This window comes from Coccomyxa subellipsoidea (assembly GCF_000258705.1).
Source record: "Coccomyxa subellipsoidea C-169, whole genome shotgun sequence".
Taxonomy (NCBI): Eukaryota; Viridiplantae; Chlorophyta; class Trebouxiophyceae; family Coccomyxaceae; genus Coccomyxa; species Coccomyxa subellipsoidea.
Genome location: NW_005178032.1, coordinates 1039334 through 1066204, shown reverse-complemented (window position 1 = coordinate 1066204; position 26871 = coordinate 1039334). Strand labels below are relative to the sequence as shown.

The 26871-nt window shown below is 54.0% G+C and overlaps 7 protein-coding genes across 7 annotated transcripts; 4 read left to right on the top strand and 3 right to left on the bottom strand.

Annotated features, from left to right (window-relative positions):
- Window positions 1-408: 408 nt before the first annotated feature.
- On the top strand, window positions 409-4938 carry COCSUDRAFT_17028 (phosphoglycerate kinase precursor; the record flags this gene model as incomplete). Its single annotated transcript, XM_005646412.1, has 9 exons — window positions 409-588; window positions 887-1018; window positions 1242-1394; window positions 1757-1898; window positions 2200-2383; window positions 2855-3074; window positions 3753-3911; window positions 4269-4391; window positions 4903-4938. 9 exons carry the CDS (start codon window positions 409-411, stop codon window positions 4936-4938), a joined length of 1329 nt encoding a protein of 442 aa, XP_005646469.1.
- Window positions 4939-5256: 318 nt separating this feature from the next.
- On the bottom strand, window positions 5257-8331 carry COCSUDRAFT_29873 (ubiquitinating enzyme). Its single transcript, XM_005646411.1, has 4 exons — window positions 8017-8331; window positions 6889-7177; window positions 6303-6502; window positions 5257-6016 (listed from the first exon to the last, which is right to left on the bottom strand). The coding sequence occupies exons 2-4, from the start codon at window positions 7154-7156 to the stop codon at window positions 5951-5953; spliced, it is 534 nt and encodes a 177-aa protein (XP_005646468.1). The 5' UTR covers window positions 7157-7177; window positions 8017-8331; the 3' UTR covers window positions 5257-5950.
- A 790-nt stretch (window positions 8332-9121) lies between these two features.
- On the top strand, window positions 9122-11808 carry COCSUDRAFT_47989 (hypothetical protein). The gene is made up of 5 exons (XM_005646410.1): window positions 9122-9404; window positions 9866-10150; window positions 10346-10540; window positions 10739-10905; window positions 11109-11808. The coding sequence occupies exons 2-5, from the start codon at window positions 9896-9898 to the stop codon at window positions 11185-11187; spliced, it is 696 nt and encodes a 231-aa protein (XP_005646467.1). The 5' UTR covers window positions 9122-9404; window positions 9866-9895; the 3' UTR covers window positions 11188-11808.
- Window positions 11775-13844, bottom strand: COCSUDRAFT_53894 (hypothetical protein). The gene is made up of 4 exons (XM_005646409.1): window positions 13660-13844; window positions 13312-13527; window positions 12917-13218; window positions 11775-12800 (listed from the first exon to the last, which is right to left on the bottom strand). The coding sequence occupies exons 1-4, from the start codon at window positions 13717-13719 to the stop codon at window positions 12569-12571; spliced, it is 810 nt and encodes a 269-aa protein (XP_005646466.1). The 5' UTR covers window positions 13720-13844; the 3' UTR covers window positions 11775-12568.
- An 819-nt stretch (window positions 13845-14663) lies between these two features.
- Window positions 14664-15780, top strand: COCSUDRAFT_42941 (hypothetical protein; the record flags this gene model as incomplete). The annotated part of the gene is made up of 4 exons (XM_005646408.1): window positions 14664-14717; window positions 15114-15374; window positions 15531-15621; window positions 15725-15780. The coding sequence occupies 4 exons, from the start codon at window positions 14664-14666 to the stop codon at window positions 15778-15780; spliced, it is 462 nt and encodes a 153-aa protein (XP_005646465.1).
- Window positions 15781-19607: 3827 nt separating this feature from the next.
- COCSUDRAFT_42940 (hypothetical protein) lies at window positions 19608-20081 on the bottom strand (the record flags this gene model as incomplete). Its single annotated transcript, XM_005646407.1, has 1 exon — window positions 19608-20081. One exon carries the CDS (start codon window positions 20079-20081, stop codon window positions 19608-19610), a length of 474 nt encoding a protein of 157 aa, XP_005646464.1.
- An 824-nt stretch (window positions 20082-20905) lies between these two features.
- On the top strand, window positions 20906-26791 carry COCSUDRAFT_56364 (hypothetical protein; the record flags this gene model as incomplete). Its single annotated transcript, XM_005646406.1, has 14 exons — window positions 20906-21080; window positions 21218-21351; window positions 21501-21721; window positions 21870-22008; window positions 22201-22365; window positions 22532-22735; window positions 22971-23201; window positions 23658-23885; window positions 24158-24289; window positions 24423-24582; window positions 24857-25065; window positions 25424-25521; window positions 25839-26055; window positions 26486-26791. 14 exons carry the CDS (start codon window positions 20906-20908, stop codon window positions 26789-26791), a joined length of 2619 nt encoding a protein of 872 aa, XP_005646463.1.
- Between the last annotated feature and the right edge of the window lie 80 nt (window positions 26792-26871).

Below are 26871 nucleotides of genomic sequence, written 5' to 3'. Positions count from 1 at the left end.
GGTACATTTCCAAACGACGACTCTATGCAGACAGCTTTTGGCTTCAGATCGGCGCCAGATCGTGTGGGCAATCTGTGTCAAGGGAAATGCGTGCCGTGCCCCCCTGCGCTCCAAGTATGTCTTTAATCATTATGGGCAGACGATATTGCAGTACCAGAAAAAAATCTCGAGCAGGAGCTGCAAGGAAGCATCGTTGGCCTCTAGATAAATTCTGATCCTCTCATGCCACGCTGGCGCTGGTCACCTCAGCAGGCGCTGGTTTATGGATTCGATCGACGCTGGATCATCGCGGAGCACTTTACACAGCGGGTCAAGATGTCGGCAATGATGATGAACATGCGTGCTCAGGCACCAGCTGCAGCTGGTGTGAAGCAGGCGATGCGCAGCGCGCGTCCCATGCCTCGGTTGATGGCATTTAACGGCCTGGCCACGCACCAGATCAGCCGCCCCTCCACGCAGAGCCTGCACGCTTTTGTTGCAGCTCGCGTGAATGGAGTGTCTGGCAGGAGGAGCCGTCTGGTTGTGCAGATGGCGAAGAAGTCTGTCGGCGACCTCACAAAAAGCGATCTGGAAGGCAAGACCGTGCTGGTGCGCATCTGCAGGCCATGCAATGCACTTATCTGAGGCTTGTCAGCATCTTATGTCATTTCAATATATCAAAGTGCGTAGTTCGCTGCCTCCGAATCGGTTAGAACCAATATGTCTGTATGCACCTTATCATATTGCATCAACGTCGGTCGATCCCCCCCAGCGAATACAAAAGACCCCTTTGAGTGTATTAATTTTTTTTTTGCCCAGGCAATATTTGTACTCCTGGCAGACAATGCTCTTCCTGTCTATGGTGCATTCCTTGCCCCACTGACTGGTGCTGGTGCTGGTGCCACAGGTCAGGGCTGACCTGAACGTTCCCCTCAACAAGGACCTGGAGATCACCGATGACACCCGCATCCGCGCTGCCATCCCCACCCTTAAGTACCTCACAGACAACGGCGCCAAAGTGCTGCTCACCAGCCACTTGGTGAGCAGCCTCGCTTTCTGCAGGGAGCCAGTCCACAGACATAAAAGTGAAGACTGCTGCTGCCTCCATCTTGAAAAGACCCATAAAGGGGCATAGTAATTGTTATTCACTGGATTAAGGTGCCAGCTTGACCTGCTAAGCATAAAAGCATCTGGGAGGAAAGGCAGGGATGCGAAGGCAGGCCCGGCTCGGTCATTGATGTGTATCCTCGCACATGCGGCAGGGGAGGCCGAAGGATGGCCCGGAGGACAAGTTCAGGCTGAACCCGGTGGTGCCGCGCCTGCAAGAGCTGCTGGGCGGCGCCAAGGTGTCCAAGGCAGATGACTCTATCGGCCCAGAGGTCGCCGGCGCTGCCAAGGCCCTCGGCAACGGCGAGGTGGGTCACCTTCCCCAAATCACCCATAATCTGCTGGAAGTCCAAAACCCACCCTTTTTTGCCTACGCTGCATTGTGCCCCACTATCACGACACTAGGCCGCTCAAGCTGTGGTCTGGAGACTCATGTGAAGCAGGATGTAGTCTCCTTTATGAAGGGGGTTGTGTCAGTCAGGCAAGCAGACAACGATGTCTCCAACGTCCATCAACCGCAAATTGCAAAACGCAGCTTGCACTGTGTCAGATGGTGTGATGAGAGGAACAGGGGGAAGAGAGGAGCAGGGGGAAGGTCAGAGGGTCACCCGAAACGCTGACAAAGGGGGTCCATGGGTGAGTCCATTGAAGCGGCGGCATGCGCGCGCAGGTGCTGGTGCTGGAGAACGTGCGCTTTTACAAGGAGGAGACCGAGAACGACCCCGGCTACGCTGAGAAGCTGGCCGCCAACGCTGACATCTACGTCAACGACGCCTTCGGCACTGCCCACCGCGCCCACGCATCCACTGAGGGTGACGCTGCATACGCCCCACTGCTGTGTACTGCTAGCACCCTGCAGGTCTCGCATGCAGTGCTCAAGTCTTGTGGGGTCCAATGCAATGAATGAGTACATGGGGAACATGTCAACTGGACATGAAAGAGTCCTTATAGGCGTCTTGCTGAAGCCACCCACTTCTAAAGTTCATAGGAAACTCACAAGCGAGCGGTGTATGCACACCGTATAGGCACAGCAAAGCATAGCAAAATTTTGCGCAAGCATGTTCAGGGTAATTTCAAGGCAGAGGCGCTGAGGCAGCATGCGCGTGTGTGCAGGTGTGACCAAGTTTCTGAGGCCGTCGGTGGCCGGTTTCCTGCTGCAGAAGGAGCTGGACTACCTTGATGGCGCTGTGACGCAGCCCAAGCGCCCATTCGTGGCCATCGTGGGCGGCTCCAAGGTGTCCTCCAAGATTGGAGTCATCGAGTCCCTCATCAACAAGGTCGACAAGATCATCCTCGGGTGCGCGGGCGATGCCCTGACCCACCATCACACCAGCACACTTGCACCCTTCTGACCTAGACGTGCCTTCTTGCTGTGGGGACCCAGGCAGAATGCAGCGCCAATTCTGCTGTCTCACCCTCGAGCAAACGCTGTTGCTGCCACCTGTGCAGACTGATGTGCATGTTTGCAGACTGTTTTATGACGCATAGCTCGGTCCCAACGGCCACTCCTACGATGGCTGCTACCCCCGGGAGGGCATGGGTACAAGCGCGGACACATGCACATCACACAGGAACCGGCCTGTCCCATGTGGTCTGTGTCCTAATGTGTATGCGATTGACGCTTGTATCTGTGCCCCGTTTCCTTCTAGACTGGGTGACTGCATGAGCGAAGTTGTCGAAAGCATATCGAATGGCGGCTGGGGACTGTTGCGCGTCCGAGGCGGGCTGCAGAATTATCAAAACCTCAATTTCTTTGGCTGGCGCGCAGGGGGGGCATGATCTTCACCTTCTACAAGGCGCGGGGGATGTCTGTGGGCAGCTCGCTGGTAGAGGAGGACAAGCTTGAGCTGGCCAAAAGCCTGGAGGCGGCCGCCAAGGAGAAGGGCGTCGAGTTCATCCTGCCCACGGATGTCATCATCGCCGACAAGTTTGACGCCGAGGCCAACACCCAGACCGTCTCCGCCGACGCCATCCCCGACGGCTGGATGGTGCGCCGTTTGCCGCCTTTATTTTAAATTCGGAGAAAACGGGTCATTAGTTGCTGTTATCTACCTGCAGCTCGTCTGCACACCCATATTGCCTTCATTGCAGGAATAGCACGTCGCACCAACAAATAATGGTTCAGTCACTGTTACTGCCGGAATTGGTAAGGTTTGTCTGCAAACGAGTGCATCTTCGCAACATCAAACAGCAATCCTTCCACCTGGGAGGCAGAGTTGCTGAAATCTCTGCATAGGAGGCTTTCGGAGGGTCGCTCGTGTTGCTCGAGTCAGGCAACTCTCATCAGCTTTATCCCGTGGACCATATGCCATATGACAGCATGCTAAGCTGTCCAGACAAGGCTGATGGGGTCTGACTGCAGCGGCGTGAGGAGCAGCCATTGGGCCTCCCATACAGTGCATCCAGCTGTTCTGCCTCTGCACCTGCTAGTGCTGCATGCATGCTGCTGTGCAAGGCATTCGGCAACGGCTGGCCTCTGAATGCCCCAACCTGTCAGCTATTACACTTTGGGGGTTCTGCCCTAACATTCTGAGGGTGTGCACTAAGTACGCAACAGCCGGGCTGTGGATGTCCTAACTTGTCTCAATAACCGCTTTGATCCAAAAGTCTGGGAGTCTTGGATTTGAACGTGCATGTGCTGAGCGGTGTTTTGCATGTGCGCGCAGGGACTGGACATTGGTCCGGACTCGCTGAAGACGTTCCAGGACGCGCTCAGCGACTCCAAGACCGTCATCTGGAACGGTCCCATGGGCGTCTTCGAGTTCGAAAAGTTCGCCAGGGGCACCTACGGCGTCGCCGAGACCCTCGCAGAGCTCACACCCAAGGTGCGCCCCCGCCACTCAAACTGCAATTTATTGATCCTATTAAATCGTTCTCTCTCATCGGCTGATGAGGCTGGTCAGGCTAAGCGCGTAGTGGACAAGTCAGGACTTGGTTGCTTCAGCCTTTTCTGCTGCCTCGTTCAGGACAGTTGTGAGCATTGCTACTCAGCTAGGCCGACGTAAATTGTGTTGCGGGCTGACAGTTGCATGACCCGACAGTTGCACATCCGTGTGCAGAGGACTGTCCTGGCCTGCCATGACCTGGACTCTTTGGATTAGTGGACCTGACATAAGATTCGGCAGGAGGCTGAGGTCGCATAAATTTTATCGAATGAGTGAGAAGTGTGAGTGGCTGCACAGGGCACCATCACCATCATTGGTGGAGGAGACTCAGTTGCAGCTGTGGAGAAGGCCGGCCTCGCCGACCAGATGAGCCACATCTCAACCGGAGGTGGCGCCTCTCTGGAGCTGCTCGAGGGCAAGGTGAGCATCTCCCCCTCTCAGTGCAATGCAATGGGAACTTAATCATGTTGAGATGTTTTACTGCCAGTGGCTCTGCCGCACACACTAGCGGCTAGTCTCACAAACAGGGTCGAAGAGCAAGTTCAATTGCCAATCGCAGTGTCGTGGGAAATGTATAGCATAGATGAACAACACTGTTGATATGTGATAAAGGATCTGACATGAGGAATTTTGAAGCAACAGTAGCTAGCAAGACTGGCACTCTCGCCATCATGGCAGGCATGGGCAACACATCTTGTCTGCTATGCCCACGGATAAGATATGTTGAAAAGGGGCCACCAAAGTAAGCGAAGATCTGTGTCCTGTGTTCGTCATGATGGTGTCTTGTGGCACCAGAATCATATGCTGCTCAAACATAGTCTAGCTGATTCATCAAGAGCATTTTGGGCCGAGAAGAAGTTCGGCTATAAACCCCGAGAACTGTGGAAAGCATCGTGGGAATGGCACTGAGGGATAAATGTGCAATGTGCAGGTCCTCCCCGGAGTGGCTGCTCTGGATGAGAAGTGAGAGTGCATGTCTGCAATGACTGCCCATCCCGTCCTGTCCTTCTTGAATCATCAGGTCTCCTAGCCCAAGACCTGCTTTGCACTCCATAGGCGGGATCTGAGAGACATGGCCAAGTTTTGTGGTGCCCTTCTGTCCGAATGGGTCCTGAGAGTGCACCTGGAGTGCTCAAGGTTTTGGCAGTACTGACTAGTCTAGATTTCGCCATAGTGCGTGTGAGTTCAGAGTCAGAATGATGTCTGTCCAACTCTGGCACTAGTGCTTGGGCATAGGTCCAGTTTTGTGCAGCTGCACATTTGAAAAAGCAGGGATTTGGGCCACGAGCACAGCAGCATTACACCTTCATTATCCTTGGTCGGATCCTTAACATAGATATCTCGAGCTCTTCCGGTAAGATGAAAGGGATGAAACGATTGCATGCCTTCATGCCACAATATTGGAACTGCTTGCACGACGACAGCCGCATTGAGGCACAAAGCAGACCTATCTAAAGCAGGCGATTCTGTGGGCTACTTTCTAGCAAACAGCTGCACTCCTGCAGATGGCCGCCGCAAGGACCATTGAAAGCACATGAGCTCAAGCAGACATTCTATGGCTCTGCGCAGCATGGCTGCAGTCCTCACCACCACATAGTCCAAGTCTTGTTGAAGTAGCATCTGTCATCGCATAGTATTCATAGTGTTCATGCGCGTATGGGCACATTGCGTTTCAACTCAGTTTTCCAAAGGCAATTTGCAGATTCTGCATGTTTCCTTGACTGTCATAAAATTCCCAGACATCCATACCATCCAATCACACTCCAGCGTCCTGTGGTCATCTGAGCACAAGCTTTGTGCAGCCATGCAAACAGCCCCGCATGTTTGTCCTGTGACCCGCCGGTTCCTCAAAGCACTGCTGAGCAACTTGGTAAGGCTCCAAACTTGCGGCTGGTGGCTGAGCAAAGTTTGGGTGCATGCATTTCTGAGTCCCATGACGGTGAAGTCCTTGCATGCTGCTGTGCTCTCCCCTTGGACTCCTATTTCTGCAGCTCCGCGTACTTCTTGTGCAGTACTCTCCTGTACTCCACTTGGTTCTCCCACAGCTGCGCCACACATTCAACCAACCCTCATCAGCCATTCCCTGCTTTTCCTTTTATTGAGGATCAGCATGTGGTGCTTCAGTCACCATGACATGGGACTCCTGCAAGGGGCAAACTGCCGAGATGCAGCCTTTCCTTAACTTGTGTTGAGATGCTGCTGCCTTGATTCACCATATCCGGTAGATCTGCAGCTGCTTGCTGGGCCCAGCCAACCCCATCAATCATTCTCAATGCCTGCATCCCTCTCTTTGTGCATCCTTTGGGCAGCAGCAGCGTGCGCAAGGCTCACCTTGGCAGCATAAGCGTTGAGGGGTGAGTCATTGTTGGGTTCGCCCAACAGGGACTGGATTGAGAGCAGCACGGTGCGCACGCTGTAGGCCGCGCTCCACTTGTCCTTGAGGATATCTAGGCAGATGTTGCCGTACTGGTCCACGTTGGGGTGGAAGCAGGCCGTCTCAAACTTCACCAACGGCGCCTTGAACGGGTAATCTGCGCGCACATACACAAGAGCCTTAGTTGGGTACTCTAAACGCATCTAACATATGTGAGCCCTGAGCACTTGGGGCCACCCAATGACAGTCATGTCTTGTGCAGGCGGCACCTTAAGGTGGTAGTCTGCATGAAATTCAGCCCACAGCACTTGGGAGCATTTTCTCAAACTTTTTTTTCCCCTGAAAACAAAAGTTTGATAAATTGTTGAGAGGACAGCATGCAGAAGGATGATCCCACATAGATCTGGCGCTGGTGGCTCCCCTGATGTGGCTCTCGTCTTTCTCATTTCTTTGGTTGCACAGGGGCACTTAACCGGTCACAGAGAGGCACGTGGCAGGCCTTCTTGTGGCTTGATGTGTGCAGGATGCAGGCAGGTGAGTCACCTGTGGGAAACTTGAGCGAGAGTTTGTAGCTGAGGCCCTCGTAGACCGTGCCCTTTGCGCCGTGAATGGTGCCCAGCCATGCAAACAGCGAGTCACCATCCGGGAAGGCTGACACGCCCGGGTCCGCTGACGCCATGAGTGACATGAGCTCTGACTGCAGCCGCTTAGTCACCGCATGGCTGTCCACGTGCGTAATGTTGGGCAGCTGCGCTGGCTTGTTGTGCCCTGCCGCTAGCCTTGTGGGGCTGTGGCCGATCTGCATGCTCATTGTGACTGCTCCTTTCCCACCCTGTACAGCGTCAAGTAAATTGTTGGTGTCATGTGGAAATCTTGCACCATCCTGCTGCACAGCTTGGATTTGTCGCCATACGCCTCTTCCTGTGTTCTGCCTCACTTGTGGGGTGCGCCCCTGCTCTTCCTGGGCTGAAACATTTTGAAGTCCATCGATGACCACACTGAGTGTCTGATTGAAAGGTACAAGTGCTCGAAGGTGGTAATTTTGCCAAATTCAGTGCATTTGGGAGCCGTCCCCATTTCCAGCCACTGGCTGCTTGATCTCCTACTGTACCTGCCTTGCCTACCAAAGGCAAAGTGCAGGTACGGACATATTGGCCCCAGGTATCGATATAAGCTGAATTATCAGAAAAAGGTGTAATGTGTTCAACGTCCTGAAGTCTGCACGCGAGCTGAGAGGAATCCAGGCCATGCTTTTTGAGATTTCAAGGGCATCTGACAGTGGGACGCTGTCCAACGGTACAAATGCTCCTCCGTCCTCCCATAAACGTTCTCTAGATATATATTGCATCATCGCATGGGTTGAGGGCTGTTGACGCAGTGCTGTGCAGCTCCTTCTGAAAGCTGAGACACTCCCTACTCCTGACCGTTGGTCTCAAATTGGGGTGCCAGGGCTGCCTGCCTCAGCCGCATTTACAACAAGGCCAATAATTTTGAAGTTTCCTGTGCTTCTGCATGAGACGCAGTCCTCGTATTGCATTATTGCGGCTTTTTACCAGCGAAACATGTGCTTGGCCGACATCGTGCTCAGGTGGACCAAGCGATGCCAGCGCAAGCGAGCAAGAACAGGAAGATTCTACTTCAGATGGGGTTGCTGACGCCTTCCAAGCACACCTTGGCAGAAGGTCACCGGTGACCACGTGGAAAGATTGCCTGAAGCCCCTTACTCCTCCGGTCCCTCACGTTATCGCAAGACCAAGCTTTGAAACTTGTCTGCAGCCCGCAATATTAATTCTACCTGACGGCCGAGGCTTCAAACGGCCAATGCCCGTTTCTGACGGCCCGGCGAATAGATTCGTGTCTGGGCAATCTGAGATGGAAGCGGTATAAAAGCTGCCTCGCACGGATACTACCTAAACGGGCTGCGAATGCAGACTGAAATGGAAGACGTTGGAAAAGTCCAGCGACACATGAAAGCTTTGGATCACCAGCTCGGCGCGCGAGAGGATGGGCCCTTGCAGAAATTGTGTTCATACCTGGACAGGTCCTACGATGGCGTTCACAGCCAAGGACAGTCACTGAGAGTGAGTCATGGGCGCATGACAAATGAGAGATGATATGAATAACGACGTGGTTGCTGCAAATCGAGATTCCCATTTGGACAATTTTTCTGGATTGAATGAAAGAGCCAAAACATACACACCGACTGGCAGCACCCCCACCCCTGACCACCGCGCCACAGGCCAGCTTGATGATGAGGCCCAGCCCGGGGGCCGCGGCCGGCCGGAGGGATCACTGATGGTATCCATGCAATCTGTTTATTTTGTGAGGGAATTTAAGCCAACACACGCACTGACTGCCAGTGGAGGTACCCCGCGCCCCAGCCCCCTGAGGGCCGGGCTATGCATGATGATTATCCCGGATCTCGAACTTGAAGTTCGATTGAATCATCATGATTATGCCAGCCTGGTGATGATCACCTTCCAAAGAACAGTTTTCGGAGACACTCCATGGTACCACCGAGGGGTAGCCAGCGGCATGCGGCGCATCAGCTGCTGATGATCAGCATGCGGCATGGTTTAGTGGCAAGGAATCCTGGGACAAAACTTGCAGAAGAGCTGCTTCCGTGCAGCTCAGGCCCTAACTCACAGCCAGGGCTTGAGGATTTTTCTGGCACATTCGAAAGATATTTTGCATGTTACTAGTTTAGGCATCCCAAGCAGTTCAGGCAGTACAAGCATCACCCGAGATTTTGTGTGCGGCTTGTCGCCGCAATCAAGGCGCAAATACCATCTTGAATGTTTGAAGACGAAGGTCTCCCGAAGAAAAGTAAATACACTGTGCCAGACAAGCCTGGGAGGCCACGGAAATTGGCCCTTGGCTTCCGTAAACTTAGACGTAGGGCTGAGCTGACCGAACTGGTCAGAAAGACGCGCCTGACAATAGAAACCTCCAAAGGATATGCATCTATGACCGAACAGATGACCTGGATGAGCGTTTCACTGGCGTCCAGCTGCGGTCGGGTGTGCATGCCTTGGTGATGGGCGGGGCATCGAGCTCAGGTTAGACACCAGGAGGGGCCCTCACGTCTATGTCGTCGAGACGTTTAGGACAAAGTTTTGCGATTGTGTTTCATAAAGTCTTAGCTGGGCATGACGATCATCTGAGCCGCCATATTGAGAGATCTGTCATCGTGGTCCGCCGATGCTACCGGACTCTTAATTTTACGAGGGAGCGATCAATAAGACATTCCCGAAGCTGTCCGCAGTATTTTTCTCGGTATTTTTGAAATTAGTTGCCTCAAGCAGCGATAGTCCCTCTCCCAGGCAGAAGCGCTGACAGGCTGGTCAGATATTTCTCGGGGTGACTGGTTAGCATGACTCACGAACACTTGTGGATATCTGCTCAATGTGCAGCATATCTTGGATGGACCTCCTTGGTCGAGGTCATCTGTAAATTATGCATCAATTGCACGAGTGGGTGCCACAGGGGTGCTGGCCTGAAGATGACTGCTCTCTCGCAGGGGTCAGCAGGGCATGAGGGTGTGTGCTGCATGGACGGCCCTCTCGCGTTCGGCAATTCAGACCTCGAAGTTGGTTTTGCTTTGCAGTATGCCTCCCAGGGCAGGAAGGCTGCCGTCGCAGCCTCTGTCGTCACCACTCTCCTTGCTGCCCTGAGCCTCAGCCGCTGCATCAGCTTGGCGGTGGCAGATGGCCTCACACCTCGGCTCGCGCTGCTGATCGCCATATCTTCGGTGCTGCTGTGCAGCCATGCCTGGACCCTCGCCGCCGTGGTGCAGCCGTCACAGGTGATCCCCACTGCCGGTCATTGCATCTCACTCCCATTGAGCTTCCCCCTTGTGAGCTTCTCTTTGCTTCCTGCAGGATGGACATCCGGCTGCCTATTGCTCGACCCGCTTGAACGGTTGCCCCGACTTAATGATCTGAAGGCCGTGCCAAAAGGCGCCAAAAGATGGCGATCAAATTCTCGCATGCATGCACAGGTGTGGAGGCACGAGAGCGTGAAGTCAGCCAACTCCCTGGTGGGCGCCACTGCGTGCATGATGGGCAGCATACTCTCTCATCACCACGAGCTGGGCCTCAAGGCCCCCGTTGGCATCACCTGCATCCGGGGGTTCCTCGTGCTCGGGGAGACCTATCGGCTGACCATTGCCCTGCGCTTACATGCCATCCAAATGGTGCGCGACAATCCCTAGGAAAACTTTCTAAACTGCGCGCTTCAGTTGCCAAGTGATCTGCCCACATCCTCTGTGACTCTACCTTTATGTGAGCATCAGGGGTGTTTCAGATATGCTGCACTTGTCCTCATCACACGTGAGAATGAGGGATGAGTGCCTGTGCACCTACAGGGAACAAGCTCTCCTGTGCACATGCAGGTGTGTTTTGTCATCCAGGAGCTGGATCTTGTGCTGCAGTCCTCGAAGCGGACGCTGCCAGACTTCTTCAAAGACCTGGCGGTGGCTCTGGTGCTTGGCAAGGCCCTGCCCATCCTGGTTGCGGCTGTGATTGAGGCCCGCTCACGCTCTGAATTCCTGAGGGCCAGGTGCGCCATTCATCTGCAGTTTCGCATTCTGTTGATCGTAGCATTTAAAAATTGACAACCCCGGATTGATGTTTGCACATCTGATCGTGGGCATGCCCACAAGACAGGGGCATATTGCCGCACCAGCATGGGGGAAACGAGCTAGCGAAGACTGAAATAGAGTGTGTGGGCGCTCTACTGAAGTGACAGTATGCTCTTTGCAGGCGGCTGCCATCAAGACATCTGCCGCCAATGTGGAAGCGTATGGTCAAGGCTCTGCCAAGCAGGCTCAAAGGCAATTAGGAGGCGCGCACGTTGTTTACTGGACGTCTATGGAATTCGTAGATCTCTAGAAGGTGCAAGGGGTGGACCTTTCAAAAAGGGTTTGGGGAAAGGGAAAATGCAGGCTGAGTAAGCGAGTGAGCATGTACAGCCAAAGCAGCTTCATAAATTGGCAGCAGCAGCGGGGAATCTGCAGTGCAGCTTGCCTCTGGGCGCACCAGTGACAGTGTAGCCACGGTCATGTTGGTGGGCGGTGGAGGTGAAGTGTACTTGTCAGTAGTGGAAGGAGGCCTACTGTCTCCTTAGGCCGTGTAGGAAGGAGGGCAAGTGCCAGCCCTTCTGTAACTCTGCGCAGTTTGGGGGCCCTGCTACCAATCAAACACCAAAGAAAAAAAGGAAGGCGGCTGATGGCATGCGATGGAGAGGGGTGTAGCGGAGCCAAACAGTCCCTTGTGATCAAGAGGTGTAGGGCGGAGCTGAATGTAGTGCCTTCCACAAGCAACAGCCAATGGCCGTCCGATACAGACTTGGGAATGTTGTGAAATGCCTGCCCGCTACAAAGCTCACAAACAAAAGACCAATCACGCATGAGATGTGCGGTGCATTTTATCATCTGTGGTAATATAACCCCTAAGTCAGGCGTCAAAGCGATAGTTGCACATGCAGAGCCTATTGAGACAAGTTTCAAGCCGGCAATTGGGGAAATTGAGGTCGCAAGTGCAGCCTTGCTGTTTTGGGACGGGACCTTGGGGGTGTGACTGGGATCAAGGAGGCATCTGTTGTGCATATGCACACGGATCCATGAGACAAGCATGTATTCACTTTCCTTTATATTGGTGTTGAAGATCAGTGACTCTGGTCACGATCTTTGATACACGAGTCCTCCAATTTTTCATAAGAGACTACACAGGTAATTAGTTTGATTTGAGTAGCGTGCGTGAGGTTGTCCCCAAGGTGATGTCTCCTGCAGAGGCTTGGAAGAGTGTATCATCCTTGGAGGTGTGTCACGTTGATAGCCAGTGAGTGCTGGGGAATGTTGGGCCCTTCTAGGGAGCCAGTAAGGTCTTCTTTATCTCAGTGCCCTTCCGGGCGAGGGATTGAGTTTGTGAAATGCTGGATGTGTGTCAAGGTCATGAACGTCCACGTCAGGATAGGCTAATGACCAGCTGTTCAAGCTGTTTATGTGTGGATAGAGTGTAAGTTTCATTGCAGTCTTAAATCATATAAACCCCCGAGGGAAAGGGGTTCCTTGCATTGCTGACCGAAGAGTATTTGAATCTGACATAATCCACTTTGACACTTCCCACTATTCAAATCACTGGGCATTTCACTTTATTTAGAACATTGCAACATTTTGAGGGTGCACTTCGAAATTTTGCAGATGCTGAAACTGATATTGACATCAGCATGCTATACCTGTGGCTGCAAAATACCGCAGTCGAAGCTCTGAGTCAATGAGCACCCCAAGTGGCCCCTTCTGGTTGTTGAGCCCAAGGGTACCAAGCAGAATCACCATATCTGATGCCTTCAGCTTTCCAAGCATGAGACGACCAAAGCAAGTTCCCACCAATTGCTTGGCATCCTGACATTCTTTTTCCTCCTTGTTGGGGTCGGTCAGAAGCCAGATTGTTTCCCTGCACACAGCAGTAGATACAATTTGTGAAACTTCCAGCATTACATATCAGAGAGGCCTTTTTACCAGGATCCTGTGATCAGAGAATCACTCTCAGCAGGATTTGAAGCGCATTACCTGCAGTGATGGGGCAGAGCAATGCAGAGGACAAACACGCCTAAGGCAGGGCTGTCAATAATCTGCAGCAGGTGCAGCCAAGGTGCCAGAAGCCCAGGCACAGGAGCACGAGAGTGCAGCAGCATGCTGTCCTCTAAGGTGGTGCCGCAAGGAGGCGTGAACACCCAACACCAGTCTGCTTTTGTAAGCCCAGCACAGCTAGGACTTGCCAGGATTTTTGGCTCCCAATCACTGCTGCTCAAAGCTCTGCGAAGCTGGCTGATCACCAGCCAGCGCTGCATGGGCCCCTCTTTCACCTGTGCCTGCAAGATGACCTCCGATGACTTCAAGACTGATTAAGTGGACATGCATATCAATGATGTATTACTGCGCATGCGCTAGGGAGTGTCACTCACCTGATCGCTTGCTAACGCTGCTTGCTTGGGTTCAGCGGCATCGTTGCACTGCTGTGATTGTTGCGCCTGTGCTTCTTCGGTAGGATCTGATGCATCAGCTGTACAACTGTCAGATCGATTTTCAGGACACCTTCTTGCTCTCTTGTGAGACGTTGGGCGGCACTCAGCAGGTAGAAACTCCTCCAAGGCCGCACCAGCCCTCAAAGCCCCTTCGACCTGGAACAGATGCAGGCTGAATTAGGAATTCTAATGGGCTGTATATTCAGCAAGCTTCTCATAAATGTATTTTCACTGCGCAATCAACAGATTGCTCGGGCTTCTCTTGTCAAGAACGGTCAAGAGTGGGACCTGTTCCCAAGTGTCATCCTCGTGTATTCGTTGTCCAGCTTCCACTTCTAACGAATGCATGAATTTTGGCTGATTTGAATTAGATTCTTAGTGAAGTTTTGCCAGGAGAGCTTACACTCATAACTCTGACGAGTCAATCAAGAATGTCGACAGTACTCGATGTGAGAGATTACTTTAACAGTAACGTGAGCAAAAATATTACAATCATTTTTGCTTACACCCTTTCTAATGATTCGGTCTCCTCTTCTTCCTTTCCCCTCTTCCATCTTCGAGGAGGAAAGTGGGAACCTACAGGAAGCTATCAGTCATCCTCACCTAAAGTACACCATCATTTGACCTTTGCATTGGGAGAAGAAGAGGAGAGGGCATAGAGCCTGGGCATTGGCAAATCTTGCAGAACTTGCCTCACGTTTGTTTTCAGAAGCACGCGTACCTTAACTTTAGTCTGCCTAACAAAGGGAGACCATGGATTACCAATCTGAGCAGGAAATGGAGCTGGAAGCTCTGCAGGCCATCCTTATGGACGATCTAGAAGGTTGGTATTGGGATCTTAATTTTGGTCTTTTCCTTGTCCCCTCATGAAAAGGCAATCTTCAGAGCAGTGATCTGTGCGCATGTGGTCGGCGGAAACTTGAAAGACACAACATCTGTCTACACCTGTATGTACGTGAAGTAATCTAGTATGCTTAATGCGCAGTGCTACATGATGACAGACCAGAAGGGTGGCCGTCTTCTTCTTCAATTTACAGGATAGCTATCGATCTAGAGGAGCTTGATGATGCAAATGGGAACGAATGTATGTTCTAGTCACCCTGGACCAGTTTCTCAATTGTTTGCAATTCAAGACAGTGCAGCATGCACCATTTAAATCCTGCTAAGTCTGCATGCTCCCTTGCTCACATGCAGACAAATTAGAACTGGTGTTCGCGCACACACCACACTACCCAGACGAGCCACCTCTGTACAGAGCCAGGAGGTGAGACAGCGCACAATAACCAATCGACATGCTCTTCTTCAGATCCTTGATTACTGTTGGCCCGGTGTTCCTTGCTTGTCTTGTGCGCCCCGATTTACACAGCTGGTGGATGGATGGATGGAAGCTTGTTGAATGAAGCCCTTCTTCTCATGCAGTGTGCGAGGGCTCAGCGATGCAGATATTGCGGATTTGAACAGCAGCCTGAAAGAGCAAGTAGAAGAGAACATGGGCATGGCAATGATCTATGTGTTGGTCTCTGCTTCTCAGGAGTGGCTCCGAGAAAAGGCAAGTTCTTGCAATATACCCAGCACCTCAAGAAGCCACGAGTTTTCTACCGCAATGCTTTTTTGCACATCAGGCCTCTCTGACCCGAGCATTGTAAGTATTGATGACAACTGGGGTTGTATCATCTGCCCATCGATGGCAGCAGCAAGAGAATTTTCTTGCCTCCTCGTGATATCGAACGCTTTGTCACCAGGTATCACAGGGAGAGGCGGTGACCAGCATTGACCCAGAAGCAGCCAGGAAAGCAGAGGAAGAAGCGGAGGAGAGGCGACTGGCGGAGATCAGGTCCCATGGAACCATGATCACGCCACAGACCTTTGCAGAGTGGAAGGCGCGGTTTGAGGCAGAGATGGCCCTCAGCAAGACCAAGCTGACAGGAGAGGGCGGTGAGAAAAAGGACAAGGGTCTGACTGGGAAGCAGTTCTTTAGGCAACTAGAAGCCAACAATGAGCAGGTGCAGCCTTTGAAATGCCTCAAGGGCCGTGACCTATGTATTGAACCCTGCTTAATCGACTTCAACAAGATGCTAACATGTGGCCAACACTTTGCACACCATCACAGCCAGGAGGGCTTTCTCATCAACTCATGGGAATCATGTGTGTGTGCCCAGGAGGTTGAAGAAGATCTTGAAAGTGATCTTGAAAGTGATGAAGATGATGAGTACTTCCCTGGAGGCGAAGACAAGGAAGATGAGGAGGAAGGTAAGATTGTCACCCAGCAATTGTTTGTTACATTTCTCATTGTTTCTGTATCAATAATGCATATTTTTTTTCCATTCTGAGTCTCTTATGCCTGTCCGGTCAGAAGAAGACGATGATGACGACTTCCTAGACGACTATCTTGCAAATAAGGGGAAGTGAGTGGTTCGTGCAATCGTGCATGCTACAGCTGCTGTACAGCAACCCGGCCGCACTCACAGCAAGCTGTCTACACATGTAATGCATGACATGATTGCCAATGAGCCCTCAGTGAGCGCTCTGAAGTACCAACAGCAACCCCTGGGTGGCTATTAGTGACAGCAGTGTAACTAGGAGTTCTAATGCATCGCGGCAGCCATTGAAGCATGCATCATGATGGTCTCAGCCATGGTGTATGACCAATGGACTGCCGGTGTGCCGCTCCATGCTCATTCTCAGCATGCTGAACACAGGAAACGGTGAGATTGAACGCTTCCATGCGAAGACGTTAAGGGCCGCAAATCCATCTAATAACCTTGAGGAGAGGAAGGAAGGAAGGAAGATTACATCACTCCAGCCGCCTAGGGCTGATTGGATGAACTGGCAGCATCCAAATAATCAAAACAATCCATCACAAAATGTGCAACACCAACAATGTCCAACTGCCACATGAATTGCTGCATCGTCACAATGGCTGCACCAAACAGCCCAGGATATCTGTCCCGAACAGATTGCAAGGCAGGGCACTCAAACACAAGGTGGCGCTCATCCCCAATAACCTGCTGGGCACAACGCATGCACAAACGCTGGGGCCGGGGAATCCTTGCCCAGCGGCCCGAGACATTGGGCAGACTATGACAACCCATCCTGAACTTCAACAGTATACGCAAGCAACGGGCACTCAAAGGCTGCTGTAAGAGCTGGCAAGGGTGGCGCACACAAGCTGGCCTAGCAAACCATCTGTGATATGTACACAAGGTGGCATTGCTGGACGGGCAGGTCCTAGGGCAAATGTCAATGTCATCCCAAACCTGCAGTGCTTGCGCATCTAGCAGCTGCATCACAGCATCAACTTCCACAGGAACAAGGGTGTCAAACCGAATAACAAACTCATACCCAATTCGGCGCAAGCCCCGCATGAAGGCCCAAGCCCAATTCTTAACATTACGGGTTATGGCATCCCAACAATCATCAAGGGCCACTTGCCTGTGAAAATTATTTGCAGGCAAGGCAGCCAAATTGTTCCAGAACTTGATAATGCGCCGCCACCACACACAATCAAGGGTCTGCTGATTCAACTCCTTAAGCAAGATGGCACCATGCACAGAGGTGGGGACGCCAGCAATGTCTCTCAGAATTTTCAGGTGAGAGGAGGCCAAGGCAGCCCGGCCCCGCCGGCTGTCGCCACCAGGAAGGCTGCGCAGGCCCCACACCTCACAACCGTAGGAGGCAGTCGGCGGCACACATGCATCATATAGGCGCAACAACAGGCCAGCTGACATGCTGCAATGCAACTTCCCATATTGCTGCTTGAGCTGTGCCCACACACCCCACATGTTCCTGTGAAGCTTGCCAAAGGTGAGATTAATGCCTTGGGCACCGTCAAAAAGGGCACCCAGGTACTCAAACTGCTGAACCCAATGTAAAGGCGCACCACCACAAAGCCATTGAAAAGGTCCTGGCAAACTTGAAGAGAACACCACAATCTTTGTTTTGTCAACACTGATGACCATTCCCGTTTGTTCACAAAACTCAGCAGCTGCATCAATCAAGCGTTGCAAATGAGCAGGTGTGGTGGCGAGCAAAGCAAAGTCATCGGCATAGCCTAGATCTGGTACACAACTGCCAGGACGCAACTGCGGGCCAACCCCAGGGCACCTCTGCAGCAAGTGCCTGTGCAGGCCATCTGCAAACAAGCCAAACAGCGTTGGGCTAAGGGGGCAACCCTGCTTCAATCCTGTCTCAGAGGGCAAACTAGGACCCTTCCTGCTCCCAATCTTAATGGCAACCGTAGAATTGGCATACAAAGACTGAATGGCAGAGAGCAGGTGGCCATCAATGCCCAGGCGACGCAGACTCTCCCAGAGCAACACCCGATTCACTCTGTCATAAGCACCCTTCAGATCAAGAAAGCAACAATACAAGGGCTGCTTAGCATGGTTTTGCCGGTCGATAAAATGCTGCAAGGTGAATAGCTGGTGGGCCGTAGACAGTTTTGGCCTAAAGCCAGCCTGTGTGGCTGCACGCAATCCAGCCCCCTCTGTGTACTTCAGAATACGAGAATTCAATATGCCAGCATACAAGCGCATGATGGGCTCAGTAACGGCAATGGGTCTATAATTGAGCATGTCAAGCTTGCTGCCTTTCTTGTGCACAGGGGTGATCAGGCTACCATTCACAGAGGGTGGCACTTGCCCAGCCACAAATGCAGAGTTCAGCACAGCCACCAAAGCATGCGCCAGGACATTTTCCGGAGGAGGCATGCCTGGCGCCCGCTCATCTTTTGCATACCGAAACAGCTCAGCTGGTAAACCTTGCACTCCGGTGGCACGACCATTGTGTAAACTTTTGAGCCCAGCAAGCACCTCCCCAAGAGAGATGGGTGCATTGAGAGCATCAACATGGGCAACAGGAGCACTGGGCTGGACAGGGAAAGACAAGTGGGGCAGCTCAGCAATGAGTGGCAACTGCAAGTTTGCAACCCGCTTGAGATAGCCAGCCCACAATTGCACTGGCTTGAGCTGCTCAGGTATATCAGACTGCTGAGACTTGAGCCGCTTCCAGAAGGCTCGGGGGTCACTGTGCAAATCATCAAGCAGGCGGCGCAGTTGCGCGAGCCGGTGAGCGCGCCGTTTGTGGCGGACGGTGTTGTGGTAGGCACGCTCCAGCGCGCGCACTTCGGCTGGATCGCCCCCGCACCGCGCGCGGGCGCGGACGTCCCGTTTAAGCTGGCGGCACTCCGAATCGAAGAAGGGCGCGTCGGCACGCGCCTTGCGCTGATGGCGCCCGGTGCGGGCCGGCATGCTGTTCGCGGCTGCGGCCTCCCGGATCCCCGCCTCCAGGGTCTGAAAGGCTGCATCAAGTTCCCCAGCCACAGCATGGCCTGTGCAGGCGTCAAGACTTGCACTGGCAACATTGCGCAAAACAGCAGCATACGCATTCCTAGCACTGGGCTGCCATTTCACTCGTGACAATGGCGCCCCAATACATGGTAAGGGAACACTGGCAGCCACATTCACTTGCAACGTCATCTCAATAGGATGATGATCAGAGTCTTTTCTACCAGTGTTCACAACAAGATGAGAAATCAAGGGGAGCGCATCAGCGGAAACGAGAACATGATCAGGTCTAGTTGCCTGAGTATGGGTTCTGGCCTTAAAGGTAGGCACTGCTTCAAGGTCTCCTAGCACTCTGCCAGAGCATATGAGCATGTCAGTTTCCTTGCAAAAATCTAACAGGCGCAGCCCATGAGCATTGACACCTTCATCAGTGCAGCCTCGAGTATTGCTGTCATCAGCGTCAGGCAAATTTGACACACGAGCATTGAAGTCTCCTGCCAGGATCACATTGCCCTGAGCACGAGCGGCAACAACTTCTGCACATAAGCCCGTAAATCGACTGGTCAGGTCCACAGTCTGCAATTGCCGGGAACCCGCTGGAGGCACATAGCTGGAGCCAATCAGCAGCGGTGTAGAGTCCCCCTCAAACTGCACTTTCACCCATAAGGCACTGTCAGTGTCTGACACCCAGTCTTGTGCGTGGTAATCACGGTGCTTCCGAACCGCAACAACAATGCCTTCACCCGCCTTGCCCTCTTCACTAGCAGCCGTGAAAGTCACAGAGTGGTGAGGCAAGATCGAGTCATCCCAGGTCAAGCAACGGGCCTCAGTCAGAAGTACAATATCGAACTGGTCAAGATAGGCTGCCGTGTCCCACAAGGATATTTTGCTAGCATGTAAGCCATTGACATTCCAGGACAATATACGCAGCGATAGGCGGCTGGAGACTTCCTAGCGGCGCACTGCTTCGGCGTAGGAGTCGGCGCGGCCGGGGGAGGAAGGCGCGGCCTGAGAGGGCCCGGCAGTGGCAGCACCCGGGGCGGCAGCGGCGCCCGGCGCGGCAGCCGGGGGAGGCCCAGGCACAGGCATGTGCTCACGCACGCGGTCGCCCTCCCGGACGAAGAGGCGCTCCTCGCGCCAGAAGGGCTGCTTGCCGGCTGTCTTCAGGGCGACATAGTGTGGGCGCATGCTGACGCGGATGCGCTGCTGCTGCGGGGTGAGGTCGGGATCCAGGAAAATCTGGCGCTGGCGCAGGGCTTTGCTGTGCTTGAGGGCAGCGTGCTTGGCTGCCACGCCGCTGAAGCTGATGAGCACGGGGCGCGGCTTGGTGCGCGTGGCGCTGGGGGCACCGAGGCGGCGAGCTTCGCTGACAACAGCAGGGGGGGCCGCCGAGGAAGGTTCATCCCCACTCCCCAATCCCCACATGTGCCACCTGATGACTCAGCATGTGCACTCTCCTTCCAGGAGTTACACACAATCTCTTTGGTGCTGCTCCAAAGCAATGCATCATTCGATGTGAACGATGCGTCTTCGCTGGTGTCAAGATACAGGTGATCTGAGCAAGTCCTCTCATGCACGAAAAGGGAGGGTGTTGTCAAGTGTGGGCAAGCCATGCAAAGGATCCCAAGTTTCGTTACAAGCCATCCAGCTCTGATTAGACGGACGACATACACGGTACTCGGTGCAGCTGCTGGTGGATCAGTCATAGCGATCATAAGCTTCTCCCAGGATATTCGTGGACCTGATGCAGTCAAGGTGATGTCCGCTGTCATATGAAGCAAGGAGTCCCAACAGCAAAATTTGCCTCGTTAGAAGATTGAGCACATTTATGCCAATCTTTGGTAAGGCAGGTTTGCCCAGGGTGTTGGAGGAATCCAGCAGGTCCAATCTAGCGAATGTCGCATGCGCGGGAGCATGGTGCAATTGTGGACCCTGTCGAGCTTGTAACACCACAATTCAAGCACTGAGGCAACGCAGAATAATATCATAAAACCTTCAAGACCACGGGCTTCATCTGGCATGTTTACCTGTGTGCAGAACACCATGAAAGGCGCAGCAGGGAGAGTGGTTGAGGCAGGGCAGGCGATGGCAGGCCTCTTACAGTCGCTGGCCTCCAGTATTGCATCTGGGAAGCCTTCTCTTCTTCCAAGAGGTACTGTCCTGTGGGCTGGAGACGGGATCACTGACATGCACAGGTACCGGGTGTTCATATGGCTGAGGAGTTCATGGGGTGAGCAGGGAAGCTCACAATGTCCATCGCACAGCAAGCGGAGGCTTGGGCGGAGAGTCAGGAGCATGCAGAGGTGCTTGTCATGGTGGGAGGGCGCGTGCTTTTGAGTTGGCTCCTCACAACTGCAGCGAAGTCAGACAGCTCAGCTGAACAGCTGAATGCAGAGCGCGCACTGCTGAACCTCTTGCAGCATCGTAAGTATATGCCAAATTCTAAAATCCCAGCAATCTGCAACATTGGGGGGGACTTTGAAGCTGAAGGACCTGAAGCCTTACCCCCGGACATTATTGCTTCACAGGACGGACAGCCTCTGCACTTTTGTATCTGCCAGGGGCTCTGCCGAAGATGCTAGATATTGCTGGAAAGAGCCCTGATAGCGATGAATTTGCGGATGCCCTACTGAGTGCTCTGGGAGGCATCACTCTCCCTGCTGCTGCCTCCATCGATGAGATTCGCAGCATGCTGGTTCAGGCAAGACCACTCTCAGCCTGACATTTCACACATGTGCACTTTTTCTGGTGCACTCATCTTGTCCGCCAAAATGGCACCATTGCGACCCAATATGCACATGCTCTTTGATATTGATGCAATGAGATGACCTTGCGCACAAGCAGGCAAAGGGTGAGTCGGGGCCAAGGATACAGGAGCTGGCGATAGCATGCCTGAGTGACTATGCTGAGTCATCTGTAGTCAATTGCGGCAAGATTGCTATGATTGGCGGGGGCCCCGAGCTCGGACAGATCGCGTCATCAGCCATCCAGGAAGGGCGGAGATACACTCTGGAGACGCAGCTCACCCGAATGATGGGCATCCTGGCTCGAGACTGCCCCATCAGGTCCCTTCTCTCACATTCACTTCCTAAACCTCACACCGCCGTCAGTTTCGGCCATGAGGTGTCAGTTGCACGCTCTGTAAATTGCAGCTCTGAGCAAGCTGATCACCTGTTAGAAAAACTGCTGAGGCTGCACACTGCCTATTGGCAGGCATCTTCTGGGCATGGGCCAGTGGCTAGACCCGCTGCTCTTCTTTGTGGCAGATGCTTCGGCCGAGCGCAACTGGTCCCTGGCAGCCCGAGCCATGGACAGCTTTTCTGCCTGCATCAAATACGGCTCACAGCTGGATGTGCGCCTCTTATCCCATTTGCAGAATGATGCAAACAGCTTACTGTACACGTTCTGGGCACTTCATGATCAGGATGCAGGCCAATTGGTGTGGCTAATTGGTGCTATGTGGACCATGCCCATTTGAAGAGGACTTCACGCAGAGCAAGTGCTGTTCAGCCCACAAGGGTGAAGCTCATCTGTTGCTGTGCAGGCTGAAGTTGCGACGGCAAATGTGTACCCTCTGCTGGAGAGGCTGGCTGGGGAGTCTGACTTGCTGCTGCGCCGCTCCCTGCTGACAGCCGTCGCTGCACTTGCTCAGCCTGGCACAGTCAGAGGGGACCTGCCAGATGCTGTGCGAGACCGCTGGGCTGAACGGGTGAGGATCTGTCCTCCAGCAACACTTCTCATTCTGATTGCTTACTGCATCCTTCCTTTAGGCAAGATTTGTTGTTTGCCCAGCGGTTGCTGTGATAAGTGCTGCAGTAATGACGGAAGTTTGTGTTTTGAGGCGAGCTTTGATTAAATGGGAACTGCAAACACAGATACTGGAGTGGATCTGTAGTGACAGCTGTGAGGAGCCGCTGCGCTTTGCATGTGCCGAGGCGCTGGCAGCGTTGGCGTCTGACAATGGTCCGGGGGGGTTGGACGTGGCGTGCGCTTGGCTGGGAGACCTCCTCGTCTTCCTCACAAGGGGCGTGAAGACATACCAGTCAATCAGAGAGGCGCTCATCCAACGCTCGCCATCCGTCACAACCTTTCCCTTCGCATGCACGCATGATCTCTTTAACACATGCCGGTTGATCATGTGAAGAGCCAGATCGCCTGCTGGGTCGAGCGTTACACCTGTGAAGAAGTTGGGTGGGGGCCAGCACATTGGTGTGCAGGAGTGATAGGCAATGCAACCACAGGGGGCATGTTTTTGGCAAACACAGAAGGGATGACGCAGCGTTTATCAACCAAACATGTGCGCACGATGCGCAGGTGACAGCCCCACAAGAGGTGACAGAGGCGGTGTACAGCAATGCGGTGTCGGTGCTGCCGGCATACGCACGCGGGTGCGCGGCCGAGCTGCGCGGCATCTCCGAACGCGCCGCATCCTGGGCCGAGCCGCCGCCGCACATGGATGATGTGGCCCAGCCGACCTCCCCTCCGCCCGCCTCCGCGCAGCTGGAAGCCCGCCTGGCCGACCCGCTCTTGTGCAGATGCCTCAAGGTAACCTGCCTATCGGCATTGCACCAGGCCTGAGATCACACGCCTTTCCTGCCAAGAGGCAAGGTGCGTCTGCGGACAAGCTGCAATTAGAGGCTGCCAAATTCCTACCCCTTGATGGACTCGCCAGATCGAAGAAAAGCCCAATTAACTGTGAGCACGGTGCCCAGTCCGCCCCCCCGCCAGTCGGGGCCATGCCTGAGATACATGAAGCTAACTGGGCCAATGCTTGAAACAAGAGGCGTATCAAGGAGCACTTACACAAAACACCAGGCAGCAATGAGGGAATAGAGGTCAGGCAAGCCGGTTGGCTTCATCCTCATATGGGATGATTATTCAGATGCACCCGAATGGCAGCTGGCAGCTGCGATCTGGCAACGGTGCTGGCTGGCTATCCTGAGGCTGCACCATAGTCAATGCAGTCCCGTTGTTCATCAAGACCGGCTGCTCATGCTGCAGGTGATGTGCGCCTTGGTGGCCAACGAGCCAGCGAAGCAGCAGTGGCTGCGAAGCGCAGGCATTCTGCAGGTCCTGTATAGGCTTACCCTGGGCATGCAGCCACAGGACGACGACAGCGACGAGCAGGAGGAAGACATCAGCCCTGCTATGGGCCAACACATCTCCAATGCCCTGCAACGGCAGATCGCACGCCTGCTGGCCATCCTCTCCGCTGACGAGCGCGCTTTGGTACGCCATTTTCGTTTCTTACCATACAAACAGAGCAAGCAGTTACCAAGCAGATGCTCCTTTACTTTATCGTGGATGGCATTCCCTTGCTTATAGCCTTGTGGGGGGCGCATGCCCTTGTGGGCAGAGGGTGATAGGTTGGGCACATACATTTGAAATTACATGTCCTGCGTGCTCAATTCAAGGTTGGCACTTGCCCGCTGATAGCCTGGTTGGGGCATGCAGAATGTGGGCAGGTTGGGCATCTATGGTATCTATGGTGTGCATTGCAGGGGAGTTTCCAGGGCAGTGGTTGGCAGCGCTGGCTGGACGTGAGCGCGTCCACAGAGGACTGCGAGCTGTCCTCCCATGCCCGGCGGGCCACACTCAATTTAGAATCCGCACAAGCCGTGGCATTCGCCGAGGTGCGCCCCCATTGTCTCTCCATGCCCTCCACAGCGTGCCATTGCCATCCGCAACAGTCACAGGCAGTCATTGGTTCTGCGCTCCTCTGGGAGCAATTGCATATGGACTAAAGGTGGAGAGGGCTGTGTGCAGATGGACGATGTGGGCATGCGGCAGCCGGTTATTGGAGAGGCAAACAGCACCGCACTGCAGGGGCCGCGCCTGGTGATGCGCGACGCTGTGCACCTGTTCGACCCAGGCGCCCGCCACCATCATGTGCTTGCGACTGAGGGCACCGCCACCAGCTCCCCAGGTAAGCACCATGCCACCTCATGCCCTCTTATGTGCTGAACAGCCTTCGTGGCGGAGCGATTTGCACGCATTGGGAACAGAATGATCTCGGCATGCTAGGGAGCCCAATGTTGCACTCTGAGGGAGGTGTATCACAGTAGCCACAGTACCCTCGTGTCCCTCACTATTCATAGTGGTATGTGACTGCTGTGTATCCAGGTGTCACAGATGTCCCTACCTTCTGCATCAGCAGTTTTGGCACCTTGTGAGCTCACATGGGGTGACTGTCCCTGCAGAGGCGCCGAGCATCGACGTGGTGTTTGTGCACGGCATTCGCGGGGGCCCCTTTGTGACGTGGCGGCGCGAGCGGACGCCCGGGCTGCCGCCGCAGCCGCCGCCAGCTGTGGAGCACGACCAGTGCTGGCCCTCCACCTGGCTCGCCGATGACATGCCCACCGCACGGCTGCTCTCCATGGAGTACGCTGCGCCTGCCTCTGGCTGGGAGGTCAGAGCCCGGCACCTGTCCCTTTCTGGCAGCCCTGTTGGCTGGGTGATGTCAGCGGCTGCAGTGACGCACACGTCAGGGCCTTGTAATGCCTGCATGAACACCGCCATGCTCAAGTTTGATTGCAAGAAAAGGACGGACAGTGACAGCTCAACAAGCATCCTGTATGCATGTTTGTGGCAGCAAGGCCTTTCCCATGTGTGGCTCAAGTGATTTACAAGAGCTGCTCTGACCAGTGAAGTGATACTGTGAGGAATGGGAGAAAGAGTATCCCAGGTGGGGAGTGAATGCCGTATTGGTGCCATGCAGTATCAGTCTGGCTAGAAGTTCTCAGTTCTGCATGCGTGTTGCGCTGCAGGGGCAGTCACTGCCGCTGTGGGGAACTGTGGGGCAGCTCATGGACCAGCTGACAGCCGCAGGGGTGGGCCAGCGCCCAGTCATCTTTGTCTGCCACAGGTCAGCACACATGCTCCGCAAAACAAATGGATGTGCGAGAAGTCACCTTCCTTCTCTATCTCACAAGCTAGCCTTCACCTGCTCTCTGGAAGGATCAAAGTGAAGCTGGTGGTATATATGTCGTACTTCAACTGATATGAAGTTACCCCTACACCCTGCTCAAGTAACAATAGCACACTGCCGACCTGTCCATCATGCTTTCCGCTGGCCACAGTACAGCTTTATCAAGCAAGCTACTCCTTGCACCCTGCCTCTGGCAGCGTCTGATCGAAAAACCATTATAAATTGCCAACGTAAAGAACTTCACCCTGGTGCAGCATGGGCGGCATCCTCATAAAGGAGATGTTGGCGAAGAGCGCGAATGAGGGCGCCCCCGCGCACCACCGCAGGCTGCTGGACGCGACGGCCGGCCTGGTGTTCTACGCGACGCCCCACCACGGCTCCTGGCTGGCCGACATCGGCTGGAATCTGCGCTTCCTGGGCGCCTCCCCCGCCTCCTCTGTTGTCCACCTCAAGCCAGGGTCCCACCTCGAGGTGCGGCCTTTGTTGACCCACCCATGCCCTGCTCATGTCTTACGTGCCGAAGATTTTGATGATGGCCCCATTGAAAGAAGCGCGTGAGAAAGGCACTCCATGGGCCTCAGTCACGTGGTATCTGCTGCTCAAATACCAAGGACGCTGCCCACCCTAGGAATTCATTGATCCCATCCAGAGAAATACTTGAGAATGCCTTGCAGCATCTCAGCTAAAGCACCACCATACTGAATATGCGCGCCGCAACGCAAGTGAAGGAGGGTTTTATTGCTCCTGGGCTGGGGGATCATTGTAATATTGCTGCATGATGTTCACATGCGAGGCAGCTCTTCCTCTTATCAAGGTGCTAGCTCTGCCTTGATGTCTGCATCTCTCTTTCTAAAAAAAATTGAGGGTGGGAGCAAGAGCAAATTTCTGGTGTGGCGGGCAGGACGTGAACAGCGTGATCCGGGGCCTGCACGAGTCGGGGCGGCTGGCAGTGCTGTCCTTCTGCGAGGGGATGCCGCTGTCTCTGGTGCCCATGCTGCCGCGCCTCGTGGTGGTTCCCGCCGAGACGGCCTCCCCCGGCTATGGAGATACCGTCCTGCTGCCGAGCGCCGATCACATCGATGCCTGCAAGCCCCCCTCGCGCCAGGATCCAGCCTATGCCGAGCTCCTGGGCTTGATTACTCGCGTCAGCCAGAAGCATGGCGCGCCCCGGCAGACGAGCATGCATGAAACGGAGGGTCAGCAGTGACACGGCTGGCAGTATCAGGCTGAGAGTCAGGATGTGTGAGAGGACTGAGTAGTAGCTGGCCGCTGAGCTACTAGCTGATG